The sequence below is a fragment of the Microplitis mediator genome, chromosome 1 (genome assembly GCF_029852145.1).
Source record: "Microplitis mediator isolate UGA2020A chromosome 1, iyMicMedi2.1, whole genome shotgun sequence".
NCBI lineage: Eukaryota > Metazoa > Arthropoda > Insecta > Hymenoptera > Braconidae > Microplitis > Microplitis mediator.
Window position 1 is genome coordinate 6,580,909 of NC_079969.1, and position 27,447 is coordinate 6,608,355.

Genomic DNA, 27,447 nt, shown 5'->3' on the forward strand with positions numbered 1-27,447 from the left:
CACTTTTTTTTTTCTTAGTAAATTTTTAGTTTCCAATAGAAAATATTGAATTTTATCGAGTATCGATTCGTTCAAATTTCAAAAAATTGAAGCATAATTTCAATGAAAATACAAGACTATTTAAAAACATATGATCTATGTGATTAATTACGATATTGAGTTTGATTTAAATTAAAAAAATTTTTAAAATACAGTACTAATTTTTTTTTTTAATCTTAATTAGTCCTTAGTAATTGCGAGTTTATTAAAGGCTCTGAAATTCATCCTAATTAAAAACTAATACAAAAAAAAAATTAATTTCAAATTAAATTTTTTCGCGGGAAATTTAGATTTAAAATTTATGACTCGTCAATAACTTCAAGTAATTTGCTTTTAATTTATCGTAAATTTTTAACCCTAAAAAATCCATTTAATCATCAATCAATCGCTTTCTGAAATATTCCAAACCCCCTTTGAAAAATCAATACCAAGAAAATAACAGTCGAGTAATTTTCCAAATAAAAAACTCTATTCCTCACTTCCTAAAAATTTTAATTTTTCCACCGATCAACAAAAAAAAATCTAACCCCGAATTATTAATTTTACAGAAACTAAAACTCCAGAAATCCCGGTGCCCATTGGAAGACTGCGACCCCAACAGCCAAGACAGCGGCTATGGAGCGCCAACAGACTCGGAAAATTTCCGTTTCGCGGAGCCATCGGGTGTTGCGCCTCGTCGCATGTCAACAGACTCTCGGAGCCCAAACCAGTCACCTCTAAGATCGTCACCTCAGCGCCGTATCCCGTCGACAAATTTGCTGAAGAAACTTTCAACTGACCCTTCCGAATCAATGGACGACGGGTTCAACGAATTAGTCGACGTCGACAGTTTCATGGAAAACAATGCCATCCCCGACCTCACAAGTTTAATATCCGGTGCGATTTATTCATCGGAAAAACCAATGGAATGCGACGCGACAACACCCGAAGCCCGCACCCGTCCTCTAGGTGTCCGCCGGTCCCTGTCACTCCAAACCTCAAGCCCCGATGTCGAAGCGACTCCTCCTCTATCCAAAGTACGGTCATGTCTATTCCGCTCGCCCACCGCGAATTCCTCAGCTTCAAAACTAAAGTACGATGACAGCAAACCGCGAGTCTCATCAATGTTCAGTGAAACCGACTCGCCACTGACATCTCAAGCTAAATCCCGATCATTCAAAAGACCAGAACCGCCAACAGATTCAAGTCCCATTCTAGTCAAGAGAACTAAAAAAACTTCATCGAGTCTTCAAGATCTTCCGGAACACAACCAAGTTAATTTTGATCGCAAGTCGGCTTTACAAAGATCGTATTCAGAACCAGAAGCTCACGCGCACATCAAGTCCGCGATCCATCGCAGCACAACAGACTCCGATTTAACCGGTGACTTTTCAAAAACTTGTATTCTACCATTGGCTGAAGGTCATCACGAAGATCTTAAGTCGATCACTGCTGAGACTCTTTCGCAATTGATAAGAGGGGAATTCAGCGACACCGTATCGTCATACAAAATCGTTGACTGTCGTTACCCGTATGAATATGAGGCTGGACACATTGAAGGTGCATTGAATCTGTTCACTAAAGATCTTATTGAAGAATATTTGATGTCACCGATAACAGAAGTACCGGAAATAGAACCGGATACCAACAAGAGACGGATTATTGTATTCCATTGTGAATTTTCTTGGGAACGTGGCCCAAATTTGTCACGTTATCTGAGAAACATCGATAGGAAATTGAACAAAGAACATTACCCGGCTCTACATTATCCGGAAATTTATCTACTTCATGGTGGATACCAGCAATTTTATCGGACGCAAATGGATCTCTGTGTACCGCAGGGTTATCGTCCGATGACTCATCCAGATCATGAGGAAGATTTGAGAAGATTTAGGAGCAAAAGCAAAAGCTGGCAGAGTGACAAATTACGAAGTGGACTCACTTCTAGAGCGAACATTAAAAGACTTGGGTTGTAATAAACTTCTTTTCTAAATTTCGAGTGCAAATTTCGAAATTCTGTAATTAGTTTTGTTGTAAATAATTTTTATTTAATTTAATTATCATAATTAATTAGTAGAGTAGAATAATAATTACATTTTCTGATTAAAAACTCCGATTTTATGGGATTACAATTTTTCGACGGAATATAAATTTTTTTCTATTGATTTCCGACTGAAGCCAATGGAATTTCAATTAAAAATTTGAGTGGGAAATTTGAAAAAAAAAAAATGGATTCATTTTGGGTGGAAATTTTTCGATCGGATTTTATGGGAAAAATTTATTATTTTCTAATTAAATCTGAATTCGAATATTTTCCGATAGAATCCGATTATTAATTTCGGTGAAAAAAAAAATTGGAATACTTTCAGTGAAATTTCCCAATTGATTTTTATCGGAAACTTGAAATAAAATCCAATGAAAAATTTTTCTCTCGCATTTAATTGGAAAAATTCTAGTATTTTCCAATTAAATTTGGAAGTCGATAAAAAAAACTTTTATCAGATTAAATTAGATTTTTTCCGATTATTTTCCAATAGAATCTGATGAATTTCAGTTAGAAAATAATTAAAAAAAAATATATGATTTTCTGATTAAAATTTTCCAATTTATTTTTATGGGAAATTGCAAATAAAATCCAATGAAAAATTTTTCAATCAGAAAAAATCTATTTTCCAATTAAATTTGTTATAAAAATCAGACTATTTTCCGATTGCATCCGATTATTAATTTCAGTTAAAAAAAAAATTTTATTATTTTCCCATCGAAATTTTCCAATTAATTTTTATCGGAAATTGCAAATAAAATCCAATGAAAAAATTTTCAATGGAAAAAATTTTTATCAGAAAGTACTAGATTTAGTCTGATTATTTTCCAGTAGAATCCAATTATTAAATTCAGTTAAAAAATAATGAAAAAAAAAAAAGAAAAAAAAAATTCCAAGTGATTTTAATCAGATATTTAAATAAAAAAATTTTCAATTGGATTTGAAGGAAATTTTTAATCAGAACTGCGCTTATTTGAAAAATTTCTTGTAAAAAATAATAATTATTATTTTTTATAAAAATTTTTTTACGAGACTTGTTTTATTATTAATTGGGAGTTGAAAAATGCAATAGCCTAGTCTTTTAATAATTAATTAATTAATTAATTATTATTATTATTTTTATTATTATTATTATTATTGTTTATTATTATTTTTTTTTTATCAATTTTTAAAATAAGCGAAAACTATCGTTTATTTTTATTTGAGTTAATAATTAATTATTGAGAGACTGGCCTTCTTTTTTTTTTATTAAACAAAAAGACGGATTGAATAGTATTTTATTTTTTTTGTTCATGGAGGGACGGGCATCCTGAAGTTGTATAGACAAATAAATTAATAAATGATAATTAATAATTTAATATAAACAAATTAAGAGATAAGAAGTGGAGTAAATAAAATGTCGGGATGGTAAGAAGAAAAAATAATTATTCTTAATTATTATAGAGGATTTTTGTTGGAAAGTTTAACTGTTTAAAAATTTGAAACAGAAGATTAATTGATGACAATTTTATTGGGAACAAATATAAATTATAAATTAAATAAATTTGAGCGGAAGTGAGAGGGTTGGAATTTAATGATGGTAAGAGTTGATAAAAAATGTGCAAATTATTATAAATAAATTTTTGATTTTTAAAATAAATACTTATGTTATTGTCATTATTTGTCATTGATTGTAAAATAGATGGAAGAATTTTTGAAGAAAATAATAAAATTTATTGTCATATATATGATTGTTTATCTATATATTTATTTGTTACCTTCTCTATTTTATTTTTATTATTAATGTCTTGGTATGGTGGAATTTTGAACTCCGAATTTCTATATCTAATTCTTTGAATTTTAAACTCAAAATATTTCTATAACTATCAAGTTTTTCAAAAAAGTACAAGATACCTTTTTTGTAGAGAATTTTATGAACTACAAAAAAGGTATCCTATAAATTTTTCGATTACCCAATATTTGTAAAGATATCGGCCAAAAATCAAACACCCATAGTATTTTGAACTCCGAATTTCCGTATCTAATTTTTCGAATTTTAAACTAAAAATATTTCAATAACTATTAAATTTTTCAAAAAAGTACAAGATACCATTTTTGTAGAGAATTTTAAGAGCTTCAAAAAAGGTTTCTCACAAAATTTGTGATTACTCAATATTTGTAAAGATATTGACCAAAAACCAAACATTCATAGAATTTTCAACTCCGAATTTCTATATCTAGCTACTAGAATTTTAAACTCAAAATATCTCTACAGCTATTCAGTTTTTGGAAAAATTATAAGATACATTTGTGTAGAAAATTTAAAGAGCTACAAAAAAGGTATCCAACAATTTTTCGATAAATTTGATATTTAAAGAGATATTTCCAAAAAACTAATCACACTCATGTAATTTTTTAATTAAATTTCTGTACTTTTAAAATAACTATCGGCTTCAAAATTAATAATATTTAAAATTAATTGTTTTGAGGACAACCCCCGGATTCTATAAAAATTACTCATATACAAACCCAGATTTCCATATGAATTTCCCACAAATAAATCTGTATATTCAAATTTTTATTTGGAAATTCCGATTCCCATAATTTCTTATGTAAATTTTCCATATGGAAATCCAGCCACTCATGGTTTTCTACATGGATTCATATAAATCCATACACTCCTATATTATATATTAATTCCTATGGATTCTTACATAAATTATCACTTTTCTATATAAATTCCCATGAATTTTTTCGATAGTGTAATTTTAACTTGTTAATAACTTAGTAATTTGCTTTTGTCTTTACTAAAAATTTTTTTTACCCTCATCTAATTACTTAAAAAAAAAAAAATTTCAATTATTCAATACTTCATAAAATTTCATCAAAGTAATTTTTTTATAAATTACAAAGCAATAAATTTTTCAATATTATTATTTTCTTCCGTTGTTGCCACAGGATTTATTTCCACCATTGCACCGATCGAATTTACATTATCAATAGTATCTAAAATTTTATCTGATTTTCCTTCATTCCCTGAATTGTTTGTTTCAATAACTTTTTTATCATTATCATTATTATTTTTCTTAATCTTCTTTTTATTATTACGCTTCGGCGAACTTTTTAAACTTCGCTTTGTTCGCGGTTTTTTATTTTCATCTTCTGTACTATCATCTGAATTAACAATCGTTTGTAAAAATTGTTGCCATATTAATATAATTGTTTGAATTCCAACTACACCCACTGACGCAATCATCAAACCACTTACGGTTCTGCTAATGACTCTAACGTCTTCTATTTTTATTTCGTTACTAGTCGATACTTTTGCATTGTAAATATACATTACAACAAACATAGACATCAAAACAAGACATGATACTATTAAAATATAAGTATTCATTCTCATATATGTTGAGTATTTTCCATTGTCTGTTGAGAACATTTCAATAGTATTATAATTACAATAATATATATGTTTATGTTATATATTTATGTTATCTAAATAAAGACAATAAAAATAAAAAAAAATTAATCATCTTTGAGTGGAAATTTTATAAAGAAATTTCTGGAATATATTTGATATTAAATTGGATGATTAATTGATTAATAAATTTTTTTATTGACAATCAAATTTTTGATTTTTATTCCATTCAAATTTTTCTGTACAAAATTTTATTATTTTTTATCAATGGAATTTTCTCTGAGTTTTCATTTTTTGAATTCCAATACCTCGGCTCTATTTTTTATTTTTTATGATCAAATTTAATGTGGAAAAGTTTTGTTGTGAAAAAGAAAATTCAACTAATCATAGGGAAAATGGACGCAGATAAACAATAACGTGACCCCGCAAAAAATTTATTTTTTAATTTTTGAACCAAATGATTCCTTAGAGTTAAAAATTTTTTTTGTGTAGTTTAGGGTAAAAAAAAATTTTTAATCATAAAATAAAAAAATTTGTTGGTACAAATAAATTATCTAGGATAAAACTTTTTGTAAAAAAGTTTATTTGGAAAATAAATTTCAGTAAAATTGTCATGTCAATTTTATAATTAGAATTTTCAAATTTTTTAGGCCAAAATTTATTCAAAAAATTCCGTTTAACTCCTAATTGATAACAATTGTAAATTTCTTTTAAATTTTCTACATGTGCCTATTTTTAGTTTTTTTTTTTTTTAAATTGAATTGTTGAAAAAAAAATTCAAAAATTTTGAATTGTCTGCTAACTTCAGGATCATTAAAATTTGTCTGTCTGCTACATTCACACTCGTAAATTCATGATCCTGAAGTTAACCGACAATTATAAATTTTCGGATTTTTTTTTCAAAAATTCAATTTGAATAAAAACAAAACCAAAAAAATACACAGGTAGAAAATTTAAAAAACTGTAAGTGCTATTTTTTAAAATATTTTTTTTTTAAATTACGAGTGTGAATGTAGCAGACATCAGACAAATTTAAAATTATAAATAAATAGAGTAAGTAATTTAAAAAAATATATTTCCAAAAAATGCACTTATTAATTTCAAAATTTTTTAAATGCGCATTTTTTAAAAATTTTATTTTATTAATTATTTACTCCATTTATTTATAATTTAAAATCTGTCTGATGTCTGCTACATTCCCACTCATTTTAAATTTATCATTTTTAAAAAAATTCAAAAATTTATTAAACGTCAGATCACTTTAGTACCTTTCTGCCCACTCTTAATTTAAATAAATCAAGTAAATTTCTACACACCAGACCAGTTGCATTATGAACATCATGAATCACAATATCACAATTGGCTCCATCTTTGATTTTTAAATCGAATCACAAAAGCAACCGAGCCGCCATTTTTGTTTTATTTAAAATCGTACCAACGTAAAGTACCGTAGCAAAAATTTTTTTTTCGTTATCAGAAAAAACTGTTGGTAGCAATGGTAAAATAAAACAAATTTTTCTGTCTTTTTTTAATTTACAAATATATATATATAGATATAATATATACATTTTAATGAAGCCGGTTGATCTTGATCAAGAAATATAAAATTTTAATTGAGAAATTGCGAGTTCTCGAAGTTTCTAGTTTCGACTTTCCAAGGTTGCTTACTATGTCAGTCATTTATAAAACAGCAAGTAATTAAGTACTAAAAAACGTAATTTTTATCTATAAGTATACAAATATTCATATTTTTATCTTATATTTTTTTAGACTAAAAATATTTGATCTTTTTTGGAAATTAAATAATTAATTTGCTTTCTTGTAAATTTAGGCGTAATAACAACGAGGAATTTAATTAAATTTGGATCGCAGTTTCTTAAACTCAGAACAATGTCGACTCAAGCATTTAAAATCCACGAAGTAGTTCCAGATGTTATTGATAAGCCTCCAGCTGCGGTTTTGCAAGTTAATTACGCAAATAACGTTAAAGTCGAGCTGGGCATTGAATTGACACCAACTAAAGTCAAAGATCCACCAACTGTCCATTGGGATGCTGATTCTGGATCTTTCTATACGCTTTGCATGACTGGTAATTTCATTTTTTAACCCTGAATAGAAAATACGATTAATGACGATTAAAAATGTTTTAATCCTTTCCCGGATTAAAACTATAATATATGATAAATATATATGGAAAAATATATAATCAATATGGGACCATATAAGTGGCCAAAAACGATATATATTTTCTTATATATAATATAGTAAATTTTAATATAATTAATTATATACGTAAGTTTATAAGTTAATACATGTATTATATATATTTATAATCATATATGTAAACTTATAAGTTAGCTCATATATGTATTACATATATTGATAATTATATATGTAAATTTATAAGCTAGCACACATATTTATGTATATATTCTGAACACAATGTTTGAATCTTATAACAGAGAGAGGAAGACAGAAAAGAATAGATTTTATTTATTCTTACATATATGGGGAAACTTATATGGTTCTATATATCGAAATATATACAAAAATTTATAAAGTTAAATACATGGTACATATATCGTGCCATATAATGATGAATTATATATGTATTCTTATTTGTTTCCATTTATTTTTGAATATATTAAAATTATAAGTTTTCAAATATATAAATAATATATTGAAGTTATACGGAAATATATGAATTCATATAAGAGAAAACATATATAGAAATATAATAAAATCGGCCAAAATCTATATATAGTTCTATATAAGATTTCATGTATTGTCACATATATATTTATATCTGTAACATATATTTTTTAATATATGTTTACTATACATGATATTTTCATGCGGGTTTGAATCATCATGAATCGTTTTTTATTCAAATATATATGGCAACATACATATGATCATTATACTCTTGACGATGCGGTCGTAGATGAGCAATAACATGTCAATTAACATAGACGTCAATTTTAGAAAATTGGAATTGAAGATTTGAAACTATTTTTAATAAAATTTTTCGAAATTATTCGAGCACAAATTGCACCCATGTGCTTTTATTAATAAATGTTTGACAAAAAAATATAATAGTTTGAGGATCTAAAATAAGCAGACCCATAAAAAATGAACCAAAATTTTGTATTACGAAATATAAAATAGCCGATCTAATTTTCAAAAAAGTTTCATAAGACTTGACTCGGTTTTTCAAAATTACTAATCATACTTGTCTATTAAATCCAATTAATCTCAATTAACTTGACACTGTACTGCTAAAATAATTACAGCAGAAATATTGTAACGTAAAAAGTTAATTAAAAAAAAATTATAAACTTGTAATAAGAAAAGTTTATTTATTATTTGTTGCAGTAACATAGAAAATTACTTGAATTTTAATTATAGTTAATGACTGGCCCTCTGCAATCTAGTATTTAAACTCCCGTTACTTGACTCGATTTTACAAAAAGTTTTATCCCAGATAATTTATTTGTCGACAATTTTTTATTTTATGATGTAAAAAAATTTTTTCCCGCTGAATTCGAAAAAAATTTTTTAGCTACTAAGGAATCTCTGGTTCAAAAATATCAAAAATTAATTTTTTGTTGACACGTTTTGCTTTTCTACGTCACTCCCGAATGGGAAATTTTCCAATAAACCGAACAATAATTCTAATAATTACTCTGTTATCTTTTATATACAATTAGATCCAGACGCACCAAGTCGTGAACAGCCGACTTACCGCGAATGGCATCACTGGTTAGTCAGTAACATTCCCGGAAATGAAATTTCCAAGGGTGAAGTATTGTCTGATTACATCGGATCAGGACCACCCCAAGGTACCGGCCTCCATCGCTACGTCTTCCTTCTCTACAAACAGCCTGAAAAATTGTCTTTCGACGAGAAACGTCTGACAAACCGCAGTGGTGACGGTCGCGGTAAATTTTCCATTAAAAAGTTCGCTGAGAAGTACAAGTTGGGTGATCCAATTGCTGGTAACTTCTATCAGGCTTCCTGGGATGACTATGTTCCTATTTTATACAAACAACTCGGCGATTAAGTCTTCCTTTTTTATTAACAGTAAAAGACATTGCTATTGGTTAAAAAATATGTAATTGTCATTAATATATACATATATATTCATATTACATGATTCAAATAATATATATGTAACAAATGGGAACAGTCTTCTATATTCATAATAAAAAAATCAACTAATATTTTTTTAACTTTTTTTTTACTGATAAAATAACAAAAAATTTTTTTTTTATTTCATTTAAAAAATTACGCTCTTACGTATAAAAAAAATTTTTTTGAAAAAAGTGTTCGCTATTCTAAAGTTCGAATTGTAAAACAACTGACTTTTTTTTTTTAATTTTAAAAATACAATAGAAAAAAAAAATTACTCGAAATTATTAATGAACTTTTCGGTAAAATTTTGACTTTTTTCAAAGGGAGTTTTATAATTTTTTCTTATGCATTTTACGTCTAAAAAAAAAAAAACTAAATTCGAATATTTTTTCTAGTTTTTCATAAATGTTTTTTTTTCAATGGTATCAAGTCAAAGACTTTTTTTTCTTGGATTTTCAAAAGTTTAAAAAAATTTTTTTTAGAGTTAAATATGAAATTAATAATGCAATAATTTTTATTGATTTACTGCTAAAAAAAAAAGTACTTCTTTTTAAAAAGAGTTATTTTTTTTTTCTGTGTAGTCATAAAAAATTTTCCTTGAAATTTGAAGCAAATTACTTGAGTTATCAACGTGATAAAATCAGTCATAAATATAAAATATAAATTAGCTTCTTTATATACATTTTTTTCACAACTTAAAATTTCCGAGTGATAAATGTTTGAAAAATTAAAATCACGTCTTATTTTATTTTATTTCATTAGTAATTAGTTTTTAAATACAATAAATTTCAAAACAAAACTTTAACAATCTCGCAATTATAAAAAACTAATTAGGGATTTTTAAAAAAAAGTTAGTAAGGTAAAAGCCCCTATACCCGCTCAGAACCATTAGTCGCTCACTTTAACTGTTTAAGGCGTTTTTTTATAATTTTTATAAAAAAAAATTACAACTAAAAATATTATTATTGATAAATAATTATTTGTGAATCTAAATATATTAAAATATAATGTATCAAATTATTTTATAATAGATTATAAATTTAAATTAAATGACTGTTCTCCAAATCGCGCTCAGCCGGGCATTTTTTACTTTAACGTTCATTCGTTAGATTAAATTTAGGCTACGTCAAATTTTTTAAGAACTGTTGTAACTATATCTTATTAAATACATTTTTAAAATTCATGAAATTTTTATGAAAGAATAAAGTAGTATAATTTATAAATCATTTGTCCAAATCAATAAACTTATCATAGTTTAATTGATATTGTCTTTGAGCGACTATAGGGCCATGTGTTGGTCGAGTAATGGTACATCACAACTTTTAGTGAGCGGCTATGGGTACACTAGGGTGATTCAAAAAACAAACAAATTTTTTTTTTTTTTTCCAAACAGGTTCAAAAGTTTCGTTTAGATAAAAAAAGACGCTTGTGAAAATTAGAGCTCTTAATATTAATATTAACATTGTCCGCATTGCACTTTTCTATTTCCCATAAGAATAACATGGAAAAAATTTTTTTTACGTCTTCTGAGTTTTATAAGTAGCTAACGATGCGTCATAGGAATAATTGGCAGGCCTATTTTTGTAGGGAATTGAATGCTCTACAAAAAAAGATTCCTATCATTTTTTGAGGAATCTATTTGTTCAAAAGTTATTTGAGGTTAAAGTCGAATTCATATTAAATTTTGAGATTTTCTTACTTTTCTGGCGAAACTATCAGACCTATTACAAAATATCATTGGATCTTTTTTGTAGACAATTTTATTCCCTAGAAGTTATTTCCGATAAAGTTTCTTCGAATTCTGCATTGTTTTCTAGTTATTTTCATTTTAATGTCATGCTCATTAAAAAAATAGTCTTCTGATCGATTTTATCATTTATTTTGAAATTTTATTAATAAAGTAGATTATCGAAATTGATACGAAAAGTTAACACAAGACCACCAGTTTAAAAGCAGCAATTGCTGGATTTTCTAAATTTGCGTTGGGGTGAATCATCACTTTTGTGATATTTAAATAATTTAATTTAATTTTCATTCATTCATTCTTTTATATAATTAACCTACTTTATTAATAAAATGTAAAAACAAAAATTCTGCTGTTTGAACTTAATACTGTGAAAAGTGATCGCTGTAGAGATTTTCAACATAAGAGATATTCTCATGTAGAGATGGAATGATGTGAAAATAATCTTCTGTTGAGTTGTTGCGATGTAAAAAATTATCTGTAGAGTTGATTCGTATAGGGAAAAACGTTGTCAGGTTTTATAATGTAAAAAAATTCTCTGTAGGAATGCACCACACCCGATTTAATCTCACTCCAATGAAAAGTGAGCGAGAATAGGGGCTTTTACCTTACTGTATTTTGGAAATTTTTTTCGAATTAAAATCCAGCTCAAAATCTTGTTTAATCACAAAGATTTTTTTTCTATTAAAAATTTTGCTTTAATTTTTTTAATTATCAACTAATAGATATTCTAGTAAAATTAATAAATTTTACTAAATTTCCATGACAATTATCTTTGAAAATCAAAAAATTTCTAACAGTGGTTATCTTGTTAGACGGTCATACTATTAGACATAATAAGCTAGTTATCAAATAATCATATGTTTATACTCTAACGACATATTGATAAAATCCTAGTGGTTTAGTATACATTAGTTGTATACTTAATCCGCTTGTTAGATCGTTTATTGTTTCCTTTTTGTAGTTAACGATGAAAAAAAAAATTTTATTTAACAAGACTATTGTTTTAAAATTGCTGGTGAAGCTACAAGTACGATGATGAAATATTTAATGAGTAAGTTGATTAATTTAATAATAATTATTAGGGATGTGCGAGTCGAATAATTCAAAAATTTTTAAATTATTCGTGACTTCAAATTAATCCTAAATTTTCAAATTATTTCTAACTTTTCAAATTACTCAATTCAAATAAAAAAAATTCTGATCAGCTTTCAAATATTCAATTTTTATTTAATTGAGAGCTTAATTTTTTAAGTAACAAAAAATTATTTTTTTGTAAATTTGTGTCTGAGCTCTACCTCTAACAAAAATTTGAATTATTGAAAAAAAGTATTAAAATTTTAAGTTCGAAATAAAATTTATGAATAATTCAAAAACTTACAAATAATTTAAATTATTCATTAATTCGAATTATTCGCATACTCTGACCAGATTTTTTTTTTTAAATATTTAAACTTTATAATAATTGATATAAAACAGAGATAATAATATAAAATTAATGAGTTATTGATTAAATTTAATTAAGTTATTGCCATTGGGATAATTGAACTAGTAAATGCTGATATCGATTCGGCATTTCGTGAAGCTGAAATTATTCCTGGTATTTTAATTAATCCACCAGATAACGAGTTAGAAGTAAGTACTATTGTATTTTTTAATTACTTGTTCATATATATTTTCCTCGTTTCTATAAATTTATAATTTAAGGTAACGTACAGTTCAAAAAAAGTAAATTTAGGCAACGAATTAACGCCAACAGAAGCTAAAGATATACCCGAAATTAATTACAAACATGAAAGTGATGATTTTTATACTTTAATAATGACAGGTAATTATATTATATCTTTATCTTGTAATTAATACGAGCAACCTGCAGTCACTACGTGACTGCCCAAATATCACTACTAAATTTATAAAATACGCAGAAAAAAAGGATTTCTTGCCGCAAAAAATTTTAATTTGCACCAAGAAATTTTATGCATTATCAATTAAATACAAAAATTGTCTTGGGGCGAGAAAAGATTTTTTTGGTCAAGAAATAATTCCTTGCACCGAGTAATTTTTTCTAGTTCTAAATAAATTTTTGTTTTCAATTCACAATGCAAAAAATTTATTGGGGTAAGTAAAAATTTTCTTTAGGCGAGTAAAGATTTTTTGTGTCAATGAATCCTTTTTTTTTCTATGCACTTTTTTGGCTTTGAGAAGCTTCCGGAAACCAAAAAGGAGTAGAAAAATCTGTCATTTTGGAATAAGTAACGCGATATAAATAATATAGCTATATATTCAGTGACATTCAGTCATATTTAGTGACAGAATAATTAAAGTATTAATTTATTTAAAGAAAATAAATGCGATCGTCTTTTTTCTCGCATAATTTAAATGTAATTCGAATGATATAGATAAATCTATTTATCTCAATACTTGGCAATTAAAAAGAGTTTAAACTTTGAAAAGGCACAAATTCAAGTCAAGACCTATCTAATGATACCAATTTCAATAACATTAACTAATTCTATCATATAGATATGGCGGGAACTAAATTTTCCTTATTCTCTTAATAATATAGTCAATATTTACAATATTTATTATTTTTTTTTTTATAAAAAAATTTATATTATCAATGCTTGTTATGCAAGTAGTAGTAATTACGGCGTTCAACATACAATTTTATCTGATTTTCTCAAAACAATTATTTACTTATTAATTGCAAAACTTATTGTTTTTGTTTAATCATATGAACACTAGTATTTTATGGAATAATCAGCAGTGAACATTAATATGCTGGTTATCTTGATGACAAACGAAGATTTGCGAGCTTGTTGATTAAAAATGGTCACGCGACATGTATATCCTGTAGATAAGCAATAATATGACGACTAACATAGACGTCATTTTGAAAAAAATGGGTTTAAAAATTTAAACTATTTTTAATGAAACTTTTCGAAATTAGTTGAGCACTAATTGCTCTCAAGTGCTTATATTAATAAATGTTCGACAAAAAAATATAATAGTTTGAGAATCTAAAATAAGCAGACCCATAAAAAATGAACCAAAATTTTGTATTACGAAATATAAAATAGCCGATCTAATTTTCAAAAAAGTTTCATAAGACTTGACTCGGTTTTTCAAAATTACTAATCATACTTGTCTATTAAATCCAATTAATCTCAAGTAACTTGACACTGTACTGCTAAAATAATTACAGCAGAAATATTGTAACGTAAAAAGTTAATTAAAAAAAATTATAAACTTGTAATAAGAAAAGTTTATTTATTATTTTTTGCAATAACGTAGCAAATTACTTGAATTTTAATTATAGTTAATGACTGGCCCTCTGCAATCTAGTATTTAAACTCCCGTTACTTGACTCGATTTAACAAAAAGTTTTATCCCAGATAATTTATTTGTCGACAATTTTTTATTTTATGATTTAAAAAATTTTTTTTCCGCTCAATTCGAAAAAAATTTTTTAGTTACTAAGGAATCTCTGGTTCAAAAATATCAAAAATCAATTTTTTGTGCCTCGACACGTTTTCTTTTTTACGTCTATGTAAATTTTATATTTAAAAGAACTACTATTTAAATGTTGTCGTCTTTACGGGCACAAAATTATTTCAGATCCAGATGTTCCAAGTCGCAGTAATCCATCAGTTCCTGCATTCTACCATTGGATAGTCGTAAATATACCTGGTGGTAACATCGAAAAAGGTCAAGTAATAATCGATTATATTGGACCAGGACCGCCGAAAGATTCAGGACTGCATCGTTATATTCTGTTACTGTATAAACAACCGGGAAAACTATCCTTCGACAACGAACGACTTGTACCTAATACCGAAGCAAATGGACGAACTGGTCACTCAGTTCAATCATTTGCCGATAAATATAAATTCGATGATCCTATTGCCGGTAATTTTTTTGAGGCTTCTTACGACGAGTATGTTCCTATTCTACATAAACAACTTGGACTTATATAACTCGCTACTGTAAATTAGTATTTTTAATCATCAATCAGTAATAATTCCTGATTTATTCAGTGACTTAATTTTTTACTATTGAATTTGTGAAAATTCTTATTTCTTCTCTTTTAATAAAAATGAACAAATTGCGTTCTCAAAATTTATATTTTTAATTTACAGTTGAAATATTTTCCAGTGATTCATTACTCGCTTAATAGTATATTACATACCTAGGGAGAAAAGTAGGATATTCTGACCTGTGTATTTGCAGACCTTACTTTCGGCTTTGGTAGACAATTACACACAGGTTAGAATGTTCTACTTTATTCCCTAGGTGTGTAATATACTAATTTATATGTAGTTGTAAGCTATTCGCTCTGAGTGAAGCCATGGTAGGAGAAATTAAATCGACCGAAGCGCTCGCAGTGGTTACTTTTGGTGTTACGGGAGGCTATTATTACAAAAATTGTAAGCAAGCACACGTGAAAGTATTTATTTTGTTTTAATTTTAATAAATTAAAAAAAAATGAGACACCAGAGTTGTTGTGTTGTAAATTGTAAGAATACCAGCAGAAAAAGTAAGTGCAAATTTTATAAATTTCCGACTGCTCAATGGAAAATAAATCAACGGAATAAGTGGATAGCTTCAGTTAAAAGGCTGAAGTAAGTAGTACCATAACCTTAATTTTATCAATAACAATAATTCGAAGAATTGCAAACCTTTTCAAAATTTTTAAGTATCAATCGGTATTTCTTCCCAAAGTTTGATCATTGTTACGATGTAGGATTTCTCGAAGTAGGATGTAGCAAAATTTGGTATTTCGAAAGATGTGTGTCTTTTAGCAGCAAGCCTGTCAGACCGTCGAACATCTGACTCTTCTACAAACAGGTCACGCAGATACTCAGGCTTTCCATGTTCCGTCAAAATTATTTGATTTAAGCTAGGGTTTTTTAATTAATGCTCTTTTTCCCATACATCTTATCAAAAAGTGATTTAAAGATAAATAAACCTCATTATCTTCAATTCAATTGAGATTTAAATATGTTATAAAAAGATTGTTAGAAACCGAGCGCTGCTGAAACCAGCCAGAGTTATTTCTAATTTATTATAGATTTAAGAAGATTTTTATTTAGTTTATTTACTTCATAATTATGTAAGACTTTTTATTTTTGGCAATAATAAATAAACTTTTACCAAAAAAAAAAAAGCTTTCCATGTTCCAGAAGTTTATAGAAATAATAGACTGCATAATAAAACCGGCGATACTTAGCCATTTAGTAGTTTACACTACTCCCATCTCAGGAAATAAAGAGACTCTGGTCAAAGTGGGCTTGGAAAGGCCCCCCTGGTACCGATTTCCTGTATTGGTCTACATGTTGCATAGATTAGTGGCGAGACGCAACTTCTCCTCAATACCCTAAAAAGGGTTTCTTCCACTTATAATCACAAAGATTTCAGACATGCCATTGCAGAAACTTGCCCTCATCCATCACTTAGTGATAATCTCATCTTCGAGTCATGTATGCCCCCTGATTTTATGAACAAATCTGAGTGGCGCGGAAAAACTTGTTATATTTATTTAACTAATCGTATAAAACGGATAGTTAATGATAAGAGATATATTAACTATACCTAAAAAAATTACGCCTCTGAAAAAATCCATTAATGAAAATTTATAAATAAATTTGATAAAAAAACAATGGAATTAATATTTGAATTACTTATATATAAATATAACCTTCATCTATAATCCATTTATATGTTTTATATATTATTGCTCATAAATATTTATTTAATAAATATATACATTTTATGACAACTCAAATTCTCATGCCAAGTAAATTAAAATGTATTTGATCCAACAGTAAGCGAAAAAAAAGTTGATAATGAGTAGACGTCCTTGTAAAGACTGTTGATTGGTCCAGCCAAGTTTTTACCTCTCCACACTCTTCAGTAAGTCCCACATACACAAGATGTAGAAATACTGTAAACAGAGTTTGTGAAAGACTGTCTAGAATATATAATATAACACCATATTCATTCAGTCGAGGATTTTCATAGTCGCTGGTTGAGCTGCAACATGAAATATTTAACAGGTAAGTAAGTCAAGTAGTTATTAATTTCAATTAAATTAACAAATTATATTATGTTTGTTTATATATTCATTAGAGCGCCATAAATTTATCTTTTATTTATTTATTTCTCTGGTAAAAAACAAATTCTAAAGAGGTGCAATTACATTTGTGCTTAGAACCAGTACATAGCATATAACAGTTATACATAAATTACTCGAAGTTTGTCTTACATATTAATAATACAGTGTGACGTACAATAAGTTAACTCAAGTTGCCAAAAACATTATTATAAACTTAGCTTACCTTTTATTAAAGATTATAATTATTAGTTCTTATCCAACTACTACACTTCTTTTTTAATTGCTTCTCCCTGATTGAACAACTGAATTCGACTGAATTAAAAATTTTAATTCTGTTATATTCTGTTGAATTCTGCAAAACAGAATTCAACTGAATTGAAAATTTGAATTTGAATTAAACAGAATAAAACCGATTTAAAAATTTCAAATTCGTTTTAATTCAGTTTAATTCGGATTCCGAACCAGAAATTGGAGAATTATTTTTGAATTAATCACACAGAAAAAAAGAATTTCTTGGCGCAAGAAATATTTTGTATTATGAATTGAAGACAAAAATTTTTCTTGGCTCAAGAATTTTTTTCTCGTCTAAAAAATTTTTTTCTTGTTCCGAGAAAATTTTTTCTTACCCCAAGAAAAGTTTTGTTTTCACTTTATAATACAAAAAATTTCTTGAGTCAAGTAAAAATTTTTTGCGCCAAGAAATCCTTTTTTTCTGTGCAGAATTAAACCGAATAGAATTATTTAAATTCGTTTCAATTTGGACAAATTCTGGTTTTCCGGCCGAATTAGACAGAATTAATTTTTAAGTTAGGTACCGAATTAATAGAATTTATCTGAATTAAATAGAATTAAAAATGTAATTCTGTTTAATTCGATCGAATTCAGTTATTCAATCAGGGCTTAGTACACATTAAAGTTTTCATGTTATTTGGTAAGTGATTATAGATTTTTAATGCTACATAATATGCATTTTTATAGCTAACTAATTTATTGATTTTGGGAAGTACTAATAACTTAGATCTCGTATTAACAACTTTTGTAAAAGTAGGTTTTTACACTCTTCGTAATAGTAACATATAGCATTTACAATGAAAGCCTCTTTTCTATTTAGAGAAGTAGAAGTGTTTATATTACATGAACTAATTTTATTTAGCAATTTAGTTTGTATGGAGGCTACACTTTTGACAAAGTTGTTATAGTTATTTTAATTATAATTATAATATTATAAATAGATTTATATTCTCCCGTCTACTTTGCTGGGCGTTAATAGAAATTTTAGTGCTATAACTTTTTTTATGCTCAAATTTGAAAAATTTATAATTTCTTTTTTTAATTATTTTCTGATCACGGATTGAAAAAAAAATATTGCAATTATATGAGAATAAAAATTCGAGGATATATTTTTTCATTTGAAAGCTGAAGAAAATCAAATTTTGTTTTTTTTTTTAAATTTCCTTGATTCGATTTTTTTTTCTTAGTGAACATAAAACAATTGAGGGAATTAAAAAAACTAAGTTACGACACCATAATTTTTTAGTATAAAAATCACACCTCTAATAGATAGTTACAGGAACGATACAGTATTGTTACCATAAGTATACGTATTGTTGTGGTAACGATCTACGAGTTACTATACTTTAGATCGTTCGAGGAGCTATACTTTTTTTTCCGTGTGAAATAATGAAAACTTCAGATTTGAGTCTAAAAATTAATTTTCTCACCATTGTTTCGAAAAATTTGACTCCTGATCTTTATAATTTAGTAGAAAATTTTTATAGTTTTTTTTTGGAATTGCCTATTAATTTTTTCTCAATATATCTAACAGTGCTAAATTTATGAGTATGTTGCTATATTGTTCTTCCACCACCATCGGCTTCGGTAGCGCAGTAGGCAGCGCGTAAGTCTCATAATCTTAAGGTCGTGAGTTCGATCCTCACCCGGAGCATTACTTTTGATTTTTGTTTTTATTTATTTTGTTAAAAAATTAAAATAAATATCTTAAACATCCATTAATTAGTCGAATTACTCTCCCTGATTAAAAGAAATGATTCAAAACAATTCAATTTTAATACTATATAAATATACATAGATATATATGTATATACATTCATCATTGATTAAATAATTTTTTTAATCAGGGCTTTGTTACAGAAGTCAATAGTAATTTTTATTGAACCTTATCGTAGTATAAAACAACAATATTTTGCCTGTATAGAGTTAGCTCCGCAGTGTATTAAAAATTCATTGATTTTTTTTATTCTCATTTTTATCTATGTATAGAGTGTAGTTATCCTGTTAAGTAAGAATATTTAAAAAACTACTTCTTATTTATTAATAATATACTAATATTATTATGTTGAGATAACGGCGAATACTAAAAAAAAAAATATATGTTGATTACAGTTATCCTGGTTGGGATCATCGGAGCTGTGAATGCAAATATTAAGTCAGCATTTCTTGATGCAAAAATTGTTCCTGATATTATAATTAATCCACCTACTGAAGAAATTGAAGTAATTACCATCATATATACATATATACAATATATATACCTCTTCTAAAATTCTATATGACATTTATGAAAAATTAATTGAAATAGAATTCAGATCCATATTAAAGATATTTGATAAAGAACTTCGGGTTATTCAGATCTAACAGCGAAATGTATTGTTATTTATTTCAATTCTGTAACATTTCGTTGTGGTTCACAACTTTTTAAGGCATCTATCAGTACTACATAATAATATATTCATTCAATGCAATGAACCATCCACAAATTATTAGCTTAGTACATATACATTTCATAATTTGAAAATCTTTCACAACATAGTGTTAAAATTTAGAATAGTCATTTTACGCATTACTATTATAGATTAACACCACGTTTAAAAAAAAACTATTTTTTAAATTAATGATACATTTATATACATTTGTCAATATCTCATATTATTTATTTACCGAGTCTTTTTGTAATTTTTATATAAAAACAAATTTGAACTAGAAGGTCAACTCACATACATGGGAAATATTTTTCTTTCACGGGCTAGCTTAAGTTGACGGTCACTAATTAATTTTTTGTATTTTTTCACAAACAAATAGTTTGTTCATCGTTAGTTCTTAATTGTTCGCTCAAAATTATTGTTTGTTCGTTGTTCGTTTTTTTTTATAAAAAACGATAAAATATTCTTTCGCGTGAACATATATTTATATATATTTTGTATATTAGGGAACATATATCTCGCACGAACAAATATATATCCAGCGAAATCATATATATGTAATTGATATCCTCAGTATTGTCATATATATGTTATTTTGCTGGCATATATTTTTTCGTATGGGACGCAAAACTTATTGAATATATGTGTTTCTCAAGCACATATATATTATGTATGCAACATATTTATCCATGTTGGTATATATATATAATCGCGTGAAAAAAAATATATGTATTAAAAACTGTTTTTTTTTAAAGGTAACATACGGGTCAAAAAAAGTAAACTCAGGTAATGAATTGACACCAACAGATACTAGAAATATACCAGAAGTTCATTATAAACATGAAGGTGGAGTTTTATATACATTAGTATTAACAGGTAATGTATTTTTTTTTAATTTATAACTGTGAAAACAAAAAAAAACTGATTTGTTCATTTTACCGTAACTTATTATTATTATCAGTACTTTTTTTTTGTTTTTTATGTATTGAATATTGAGTAGAAAGACAATCTACTGAATATTGAGTAGAAAAACAATGAATGATTATTTTAGTATATATTATTATTGAAGGAAAGAATAACTTTCACTTAGTTACAAAACCGGTTTCATACAACTTTAAATGTTTATATTCATTTAAAATACTTTTTCTTGTGCGCTGGATATAATATAAAATTTTATTTCAATATACTTACTACATACATTTTTTTTTTCTTTTCTTATGTCTATAGAGATTGACATTTATATAGTATAGGGGAAAGCGTGAAAGATGAGTTAAAAGGAGTTTCTATTTTATAATTAATTTGAAAATCGAGTTTGTTTTGTGAGTTTTACAGAGATCTTGACCGTTAAATTTTTTTTTAATTTCGCAGCAAATTACTTGAAGTCATTAACAAGTTCAAATTACTCATAAATTTGAAATATAAATTAACTTATTTTTACATAAATTTAAATTTCCAAGTGATAAATGTCTGATAAATTAAAATCACAGTCTATTTTATTTTATTTCGTTTAAATATTTCTTTTTTTATTGTTCATAAGTCAATTAATTTTAAAGCTGATATATTTTAAAAACGCGAATTTAAATTTAAAATTATTCGTTTTCGTGTATAATTTATTAATATGATGAATTGTATAGCAAGACTTTAATAAACTCACAATTATCAGAAACTATAATACAGTTTTTTTTTTTAAAAAAGGCTAGTACTGTATTGCACGCTAACGCGAAACGAAGAGGTTGTGCTTTATAACGGACTTGTCAAGGTCACGTGATTTTTTCGCCTTAAACTGTATATATTATTTTCATATCACACTTACATGTTATAAAAAGCAAATTAATCTAAAGAGGAAACACTAATTAATAAGACTGATACTTTTATTAAGTTGTCCGATACGTATTATAATAAAAAAAAGTTCAATAAAAAATATGTATCGTGGACGTCAGTAAGTCTACAGACTACAGTCCAAAAAAAGTCTGTGGCACGAATAGTTCGTGAACGGCTTGACAAAATGACTTTTTTTTTTTTTCACTGTCTTCAGAATTATGCAAAGAAGGTCCTTTTCGAAAATCACTACTGTAGTCCTTCTCGTTTTTTTTATAATAAATCATTTCTGTCAAAACCGGTACTATTCCGAGTAAACAAACACACGCTGCAGCCATTTTTTTATTTTATCGGGAATGTTTTTTTTTTATCATCAAACTTTGCTGATAGCCTAAGGTTCTACTTTACCATCAGATAATTTTTTTTTATTGCCAACTGTCATAGAATTAACTAAATTAAAAAAAAACGACCAATTTCTTTCTAAATGTTTATTAAAAAATTTTGTAATTAAAAATGAAATATAACAATATATGTATTTTAATGTAACATGAGCGTTCGAGGTGTGCAATTTTGGATTTTCTAATTTTTTTATTTTAATTTTTTAGGTTAAAATACAGCTCGATATCTCAAGTAGTTACAAAGAACATATTTTTATATAGTTATTGGATTTTCATTAAAAATTATGCTTTAATTTTGCACACCTCGAACGCGAAGCGCAGAGGTAGTGACCTATTGTCACCAAATATATAAACTGAGTTACGGTGACTTTAATCGTCCACTAATTTTATATGTAACTTAAAAAAAATACTAATAGCAAGAAGAAACTCCAATGAATAATTCTGACATAGTTATAAATTTTTTTTATTTAGAATATCATCAAAATGAAAATTAATTGAAAAAAAGTTTACTTGGGCGTCGGTTGATCTGTGGCTGTGTGAGCAGGATATTTTTTAAAAAATTCAATAAATCATTTTGATTTATTTGTTATTAGCTTTGAATTTTAATCCTTTTCAAAGTGAATCTCTTTTGAATATCACTATTGTAATTAGTTATGTTCATTAGTAATTAAATAAAAACCCAAAACTGACAAGTTTGACTCATAACGAATCCGCCATTTTGTTTCTACAAAAATATATACAGTTTTTAGTACATCTTGAATCCACTCTTGCGTTTTTTTTTTTTACTGTTGGGGCTCGATCACTTTTAATGTGACGCCTGGTGGTCGAAACTGAAAGCTGCTACTTTTTTCGCGGGAAAAAATTTTTAATCTGAGATAAAAACTATGGACGACAACTAGCAAGGCATTTAAATTATTACTTGAGCATTTGAGGTGGGCACTTTTGGGTTTTTCGAATACTTATTTTTTAATTGTCAACAAATCGATTATCGATAAAGTTAAAAATTTTCCGTTTAAAATTAAAAAGTTGTCAAGAAAAAAAGTGTCATTGGTTTTTTAAAAATATCTTTGTAAATATTGAGTTATTTGAAAAAATGAAAGAGACTCTTTTTGTAGCTCATTAAATTCTCTACAACAAAGATACATTATATTTTTTTTTAAATTTGAAAGTTAGTGAAATATTTTAAGTTTAAAATCCGAAAAAATAAGTATAGAAAATTTGAGTTGAAAATTGCTGAGGTGTGATTAGTTTTTTGTAAATATCTCTATAAATATTGAATTTCTCGAAAAATAGCATCAAACCTTTTTTATAGCTCTTTAAATTCTCTACAAAAAAGGTGTCTTACAATTTTTTCAAAAACTTAATAGCTGTAGAGATATTTTGAGTTTAAAATTCTTACGGTTTGATATTAAAATTCGGAATTAATAAATTTTATTAAATTACCATGACAATTATTCTTGAAATTCAAAAAAAGTTCTTCATTAATGTTGTTCATAGTTTTTAAAAGTTAGTTTACCATGTAATTTTATTTTATGACTTAAGTAGTTTATAAACTAATAAAATTTCGGGCGGTTTGTTATGATACAATCTACCCTATTTTTAGTTGAAAGTTAAGTATCTCAATGAATATGTATCTCAATACTTTTAAAGGCATTTTTATACCGTGTAAAAGTTTTCTAAAAGAAAATAAAACTTTATGAAACTTTACTCAAGTTTTCTTGATAACTATTTATATAAAGTAGAATTTCGAAGGACCTATTTAAGGTAAAGCTTTATAACTTCAAAACCGCTTATCATATTTATCAAACTCAACAGATATTGTTGCGACTTTAAACCTTTTTGTAGGATTATTTTCTTTTAAACAATACTATCTTTGAAAAAAAAAAAAAAAAAAAAGTAAATAAATCTTCTAAGGTATAATTCACAAGTGTCGAAATTTTTTTTTTCTTATTCATTCTGAGACTGAATATCATGAAATAAATATATGACTTCGTAGACTGTAAAAAATTTTTGGTGTGAAAATGGTTCTCGAGGACTTAACACGGTGTCTTCCGTGTGAATTGACGGTGTAAAATTTTAAGCGAAGCACTTTTAACACGGCTTCAGTGTTATCTTCCACACCCTTCGGTGTTATTAGCTCAAAACTCATACATTGTTCAATCATAACATTTGTAGTTAAAAATTACCCAATAACTGTTGTTACTATTCAAATGAATATATATATATATATAGATGGTCACCCAGTTTTAGAGCTTAAGGGTCCCTATCAAAGCTTTCATATAGAGTTAAATCCCCTGCAGTTTTTAATTTTAATTCAAGGCTCATAAAACTTTTGTGTACTGAGTCGCTGTGAGATGCTTTAACTCATTTCGGGCCACCTAAAATTTTTTTTTTGACTATGAAATGCATTGATTTTACTCGTTTTCGCGCCTACGGATGATGTAGAAACAATTTAAGGCCAATTGACCCCGGGAAAACAATTGGTGCTGGGTCGACCCCTCAGAGGGCCACTTTTATGTTGTGACCCGAATTAATAGCTTACCCTGTTTAGAAAATCTCATAGAATCCATTAGATTCTCATAAATTCCTATAGAAATTTTATAAGAATGAATGAGTTCTATGAGAAGTGATATAGTTAAGTATAGGGCCTTATACATACAGCTGTAAGAATCTATCGGATTTTTTAAGCAGGGTAGTCATGTTTAAGATTGATATATAGATATCTTCAAGTTACTGGTTAACCAATAACGAGCTGTGAATTTTAAAATAACCAATAAGGACCCAGGTTTCATTTTTCCGACCTGTAACTAACTTCAACTTAATCATGTATTTTTATTCTGATGATTAACAGGTTAAATTAAATTGAATAATGCCATTTATTAACACAAAAATACTTATTGTTTCACAGATCCTGATATACCAGTAAGAGGATACAATCGCGAATGGCAGCACTGGTTAGTAGGAAATATTCCTGAAGACAAAGTCGCCAAAGGTGAAGTTTTAACAGAATACGTCGGTCCAGCGCCGCCATTAAAAACCGGCAAACATCGTTACGTTTTCCTTCTCTACAAACAGAACCAAGGCGCGATAACCTTCGACGAGCGTCGCATCGGCAACCGCGACAAAAGACGTAACCGATTTTCAATTAAAAAATTCGCTGACAAATATAACCTCGAAGGTCCCATTGCCGGAAATTACTTCATTGCCCAGTACGACGACATTGTTCCGGTTATTCACAAGCAACTGGGCAACTATTAACCTCAAAATTTTTAACTAACCTTAGAATTAAGAAATTAATAATGTTTTATTACAACAATTACTATTATTGTGAAAAAGGTACACATAATAAATAATAAAATTTTTTTTTAAATGAACATTGACATTTTTTTTTATTGTTATTCTTCAATACAAAACGAGTCAGACAAATTGTTATTTTTTTTTTTTTTCATTATCTTAGCTCTGGTAATATGGCGATACTTAATATTTATTACAATTTATTATTATTCATTAATATCTATATTAATAATTATTAATTATACCAATTAATTAATTAATAAATAATTTATAAATATATATTTATAATATACATATATCACTTACATAATTTATCACCATTACTATCAATAATTATCATTCATTACTATGCATCCATTTTACACACTATTTTATTTCATACTTAACTTATAAGTAATAATTAATAAATTAAAAATTAAAGTAATTAATAATATCATTTTTTTTAACAAACGCTTACTGTTTTAATTAAATGCCATTACTTTTAAAATATTTTATTAATAATAATAACAATAAATTAATAAATATAATTTATAGTCGTCCCAACAAAAGCTTGGGATTTTCCCCCACCAGTTTCTTTCCCCACCATCATAATATTAGAATAGGCGCATGCGCCATTGAATGCGCGCATGTGCCAAACTAACGTTAAAAGGGTGGGGGAAGATACCGTGGTGGGAAAAAAAGCAAGTTTTCGTTGGGATGACTATATACTGTGAAGTGAGGTGACTTTAATTTATGGACAGGTTGAACTTTAGATAAATTATTGGTGGCATGAACTAATTCAATAAATATACATATATTTTTTTAATTCGATTATGAGTTTTCGGACTTTAACCTTTTATTTGTTAGTTTTTGACAAACTCAGCTGCTCATAAATATACGAATACTTCAAACCTGATGGGTGACAATGATGAATTATTAATCGCTTTATGGAAAATTGTGTATATTTATTAGTTAAAGAAGAAGCAGCTGTTCAAATAACAATTATTATTCATAGCAATATGAGTTTTTAAATGAAATTTTTCAAGTTTTATTTCAAAGTGTTACACTATTAGCGGCAAGTTACACGGAGAGAAATTTATGGTAACAATTACAATATATTATGGGAATGGTTCCCATAGTGCATAGTAACCGGTTTTTTTGAAATGTTAATTATAGGAACAGCACCCATATATATTATAGTTATCATTACTATAATAATACAGTAATCGTTACCATAACATTATAGGAACCATTACTATAATAATGTGATAACCATTACCATACATACGGTAACGATTACCATAATATTATAAGAAGCTTGACTATAACATTATGGTAACCATTACTATATATATGGTTTATTACCATAATATATGGTAACGATTACCGTAATATATAGTAACGATTACTATAACATTATGGTAATCATTACCACAATATACGGTAACGATTACCATAATATATGGCACCGACTACTATAATATATGGTAACCATTACCATAATATCATAGGAACCATTACCATCACATTATAATAATGATTACCATAATCTATGGTAATCATTTCCATAATATTAAAGTAACGTTTACCATAGTATAATGGGAACAATTACCATGATATTATGGTAATCATTACCATAATTTTTTCACATGCGATATGGGAATTAACTGTTATCATAATAATGGGAATTGTTCTCATAGTTATGGGAACTTTTCCCAGAAAGTATGGGCTTATATCCCATAATTCCAAGTAATCATTACCATAACGGTATGGGATGATATTT

At 27.0% G+C, this 27,447-nt stretch overlaps 4 protein-coding genes and 1 non-coding gene across 10 annotated transcripts in view; all 5 read left to right on the forward strand.

Moving 5' to 3' along the window:
* Nucleotides 1–2,519, forward strand: part of LOC130667930 (M-phase inducer phosphatase) — a 100,896-nt gene extending 98,377 nt beyond the window's left edge. For 2 of the 4 annotated variants that reach the window (XM_057469890.1, XM_057469882.1), the window contains exon 3: nt 588–2,516. In XM_057469890.1, coding sequence (XP_057325873.1) covers nt 588–1,994 — 1,407 coding nt within the window. In that variant the 3' untranslated portion in view covers nt 1,995–2,516. Of the gene's footprint in view, nt 1–587 lie in introns of all 4 variants that reach the window. The other 2 variants (XM_057469869.1, XM_057469875.1) reach the window with 2 other exon arrangements.
* Nucleotides 2,520–6,998: 4,479 nt separating this feature from the next.
* Nucleotides 6,999–9,685, forward strand: LOC130673527 (protein D2-like). 3 transcript variants are annotated; one of them, XM_057478553.1, is made up of 3 exons: nt 6,999–7,156; nt 7,294–7,551; nt 9,173–9,685. In XM_057478553.1, exons 1-3 carry the CDS (start codon nt 7,132–7,134, stop codon nt 9,523–9,525), a joined length of 636 nt encoding a protein of 211 aa, XP_057334536.1. In that variant the 5' UTR covers nt 6,999–7,131; the 3' UTR covers nt 9,526–9,685. The 3 variants fall into 3 exon arrangements, with proteins under 3 accessions (XP_057334536.1, XP_057334546.1, XP_057334552.1); XM_057478563.1 differs by having other exon boundaries at nt 7,017–7,176; XM_057478569.1 differs by having other exon boundaries at nt 7,024–7,193.
* A 2,549-nt stretch (nt 9,686–12,234) lies between these two features.
* Nucleotides 12,235–15,434, forward strand: LOC130678614 (protein D2-like). Its single transcript, XM_057485945.1, has 4 exons — nt 12,235–12,394; nt 12,866–12,975; nt 13,048–13,168; nt 14,959–15,434. The coding sequence occupies exons 1-4, from the start codon at nt 12,376–12,378 to the stop codon at nt 15,315–15,317; spliced, it is 609 nt and encodes a 202-aa protein (XP_057341928.1). The 5' UTR covers nt 12,235–12,375; the 3' UTR covers nt 15,318–15,434.
* A 1,818-nt stretch (nt 15,435–17,252) lies between these two features.
* On the forward strand, nt 17,253–25,765 carry LOC130678622 (protein D2-like). Its single transcript, XM_057485957.1, has 4 exons — nt 17,253–17,396; nt 19,859–19,968; nt 20,931–21,051; nt 25,300–25,765. The coding sequence occupies exons 1-4, from the start codon at nt 17,381–17,383 to the stop codon at nt 25,647–25,649; spliced, it is 597 nt and encodes a 198-aa protein (XP_057341940.1). The 5' UTR covers nt 17,253–17,380; the 3' UTR covers nt 25,650–25,765.
* Nucleotides 19,328–19,400, forward strand: Trnam-cau (transfer RNA methionine (anticodon CAU)). Its single transcript has one exon. It is a non-coding gene; the product is annotated as a tRNA-Met (tRNA).
* Nucleotides 25,766–27,447: the final 1,682 nt, after the last annotated feature.

Excerpts from the sequence above, each read along its gene's own strand:
- LOC130673527 (XM_057478553.1), top strand. The coding sequence starts at position 7,132 with ATGTCAGTCATTTATAAAACAGCAA. Across the intron at positions 7,157-7,293 it reads AGTCATTTATAAAACAGCAA|GCGTAATAACAACGAGGAAT; the intron begins GTAATTAAGTAC and ends TTGTAAATTTAG. Across the intron at positions 7,552-9,172 it reads CTATACGCTTTGCATGACTG|ATCCAGACGCACCAAGTCGT; the intron begins GTAATTTCATTT and ends ATATACAATTAG.
- LOC130678614 (XM_057485945.1), top strand. Across the intron at positions 12,976-13,047 it reads CACCAGATAACGAGTTAGAA|GTAACGTACAGTTCAAAAAA; the intron begins GTAAGTACTATT and ends TTATAATTTAAG. Across the intron at positions 13,169-14,958 it reads TTATACTTTAATAATGACAG|ATCCAGATGTTCCAAGTCGC; the intron begins GTAATTATATTA and ends AAATTATTTCAG.
- LOC130678622 (XM_057485957.1), top strand. Across the intron at positions 19,969-20,930 it reads CACCTACTGAAGAAATTGAA|GTAACATACGGGTCAAAAAA; the intron begins GTAATTACCATC and ends TTTTTTTTAAAG. Across the intron at positions 21,052-25,299 it reads ATATACATTAGTATTAACAG|ATCCTGATATACCAGTAAGA; the intron begins GTAATGTATTTT and ends ATTGTTTCACAG.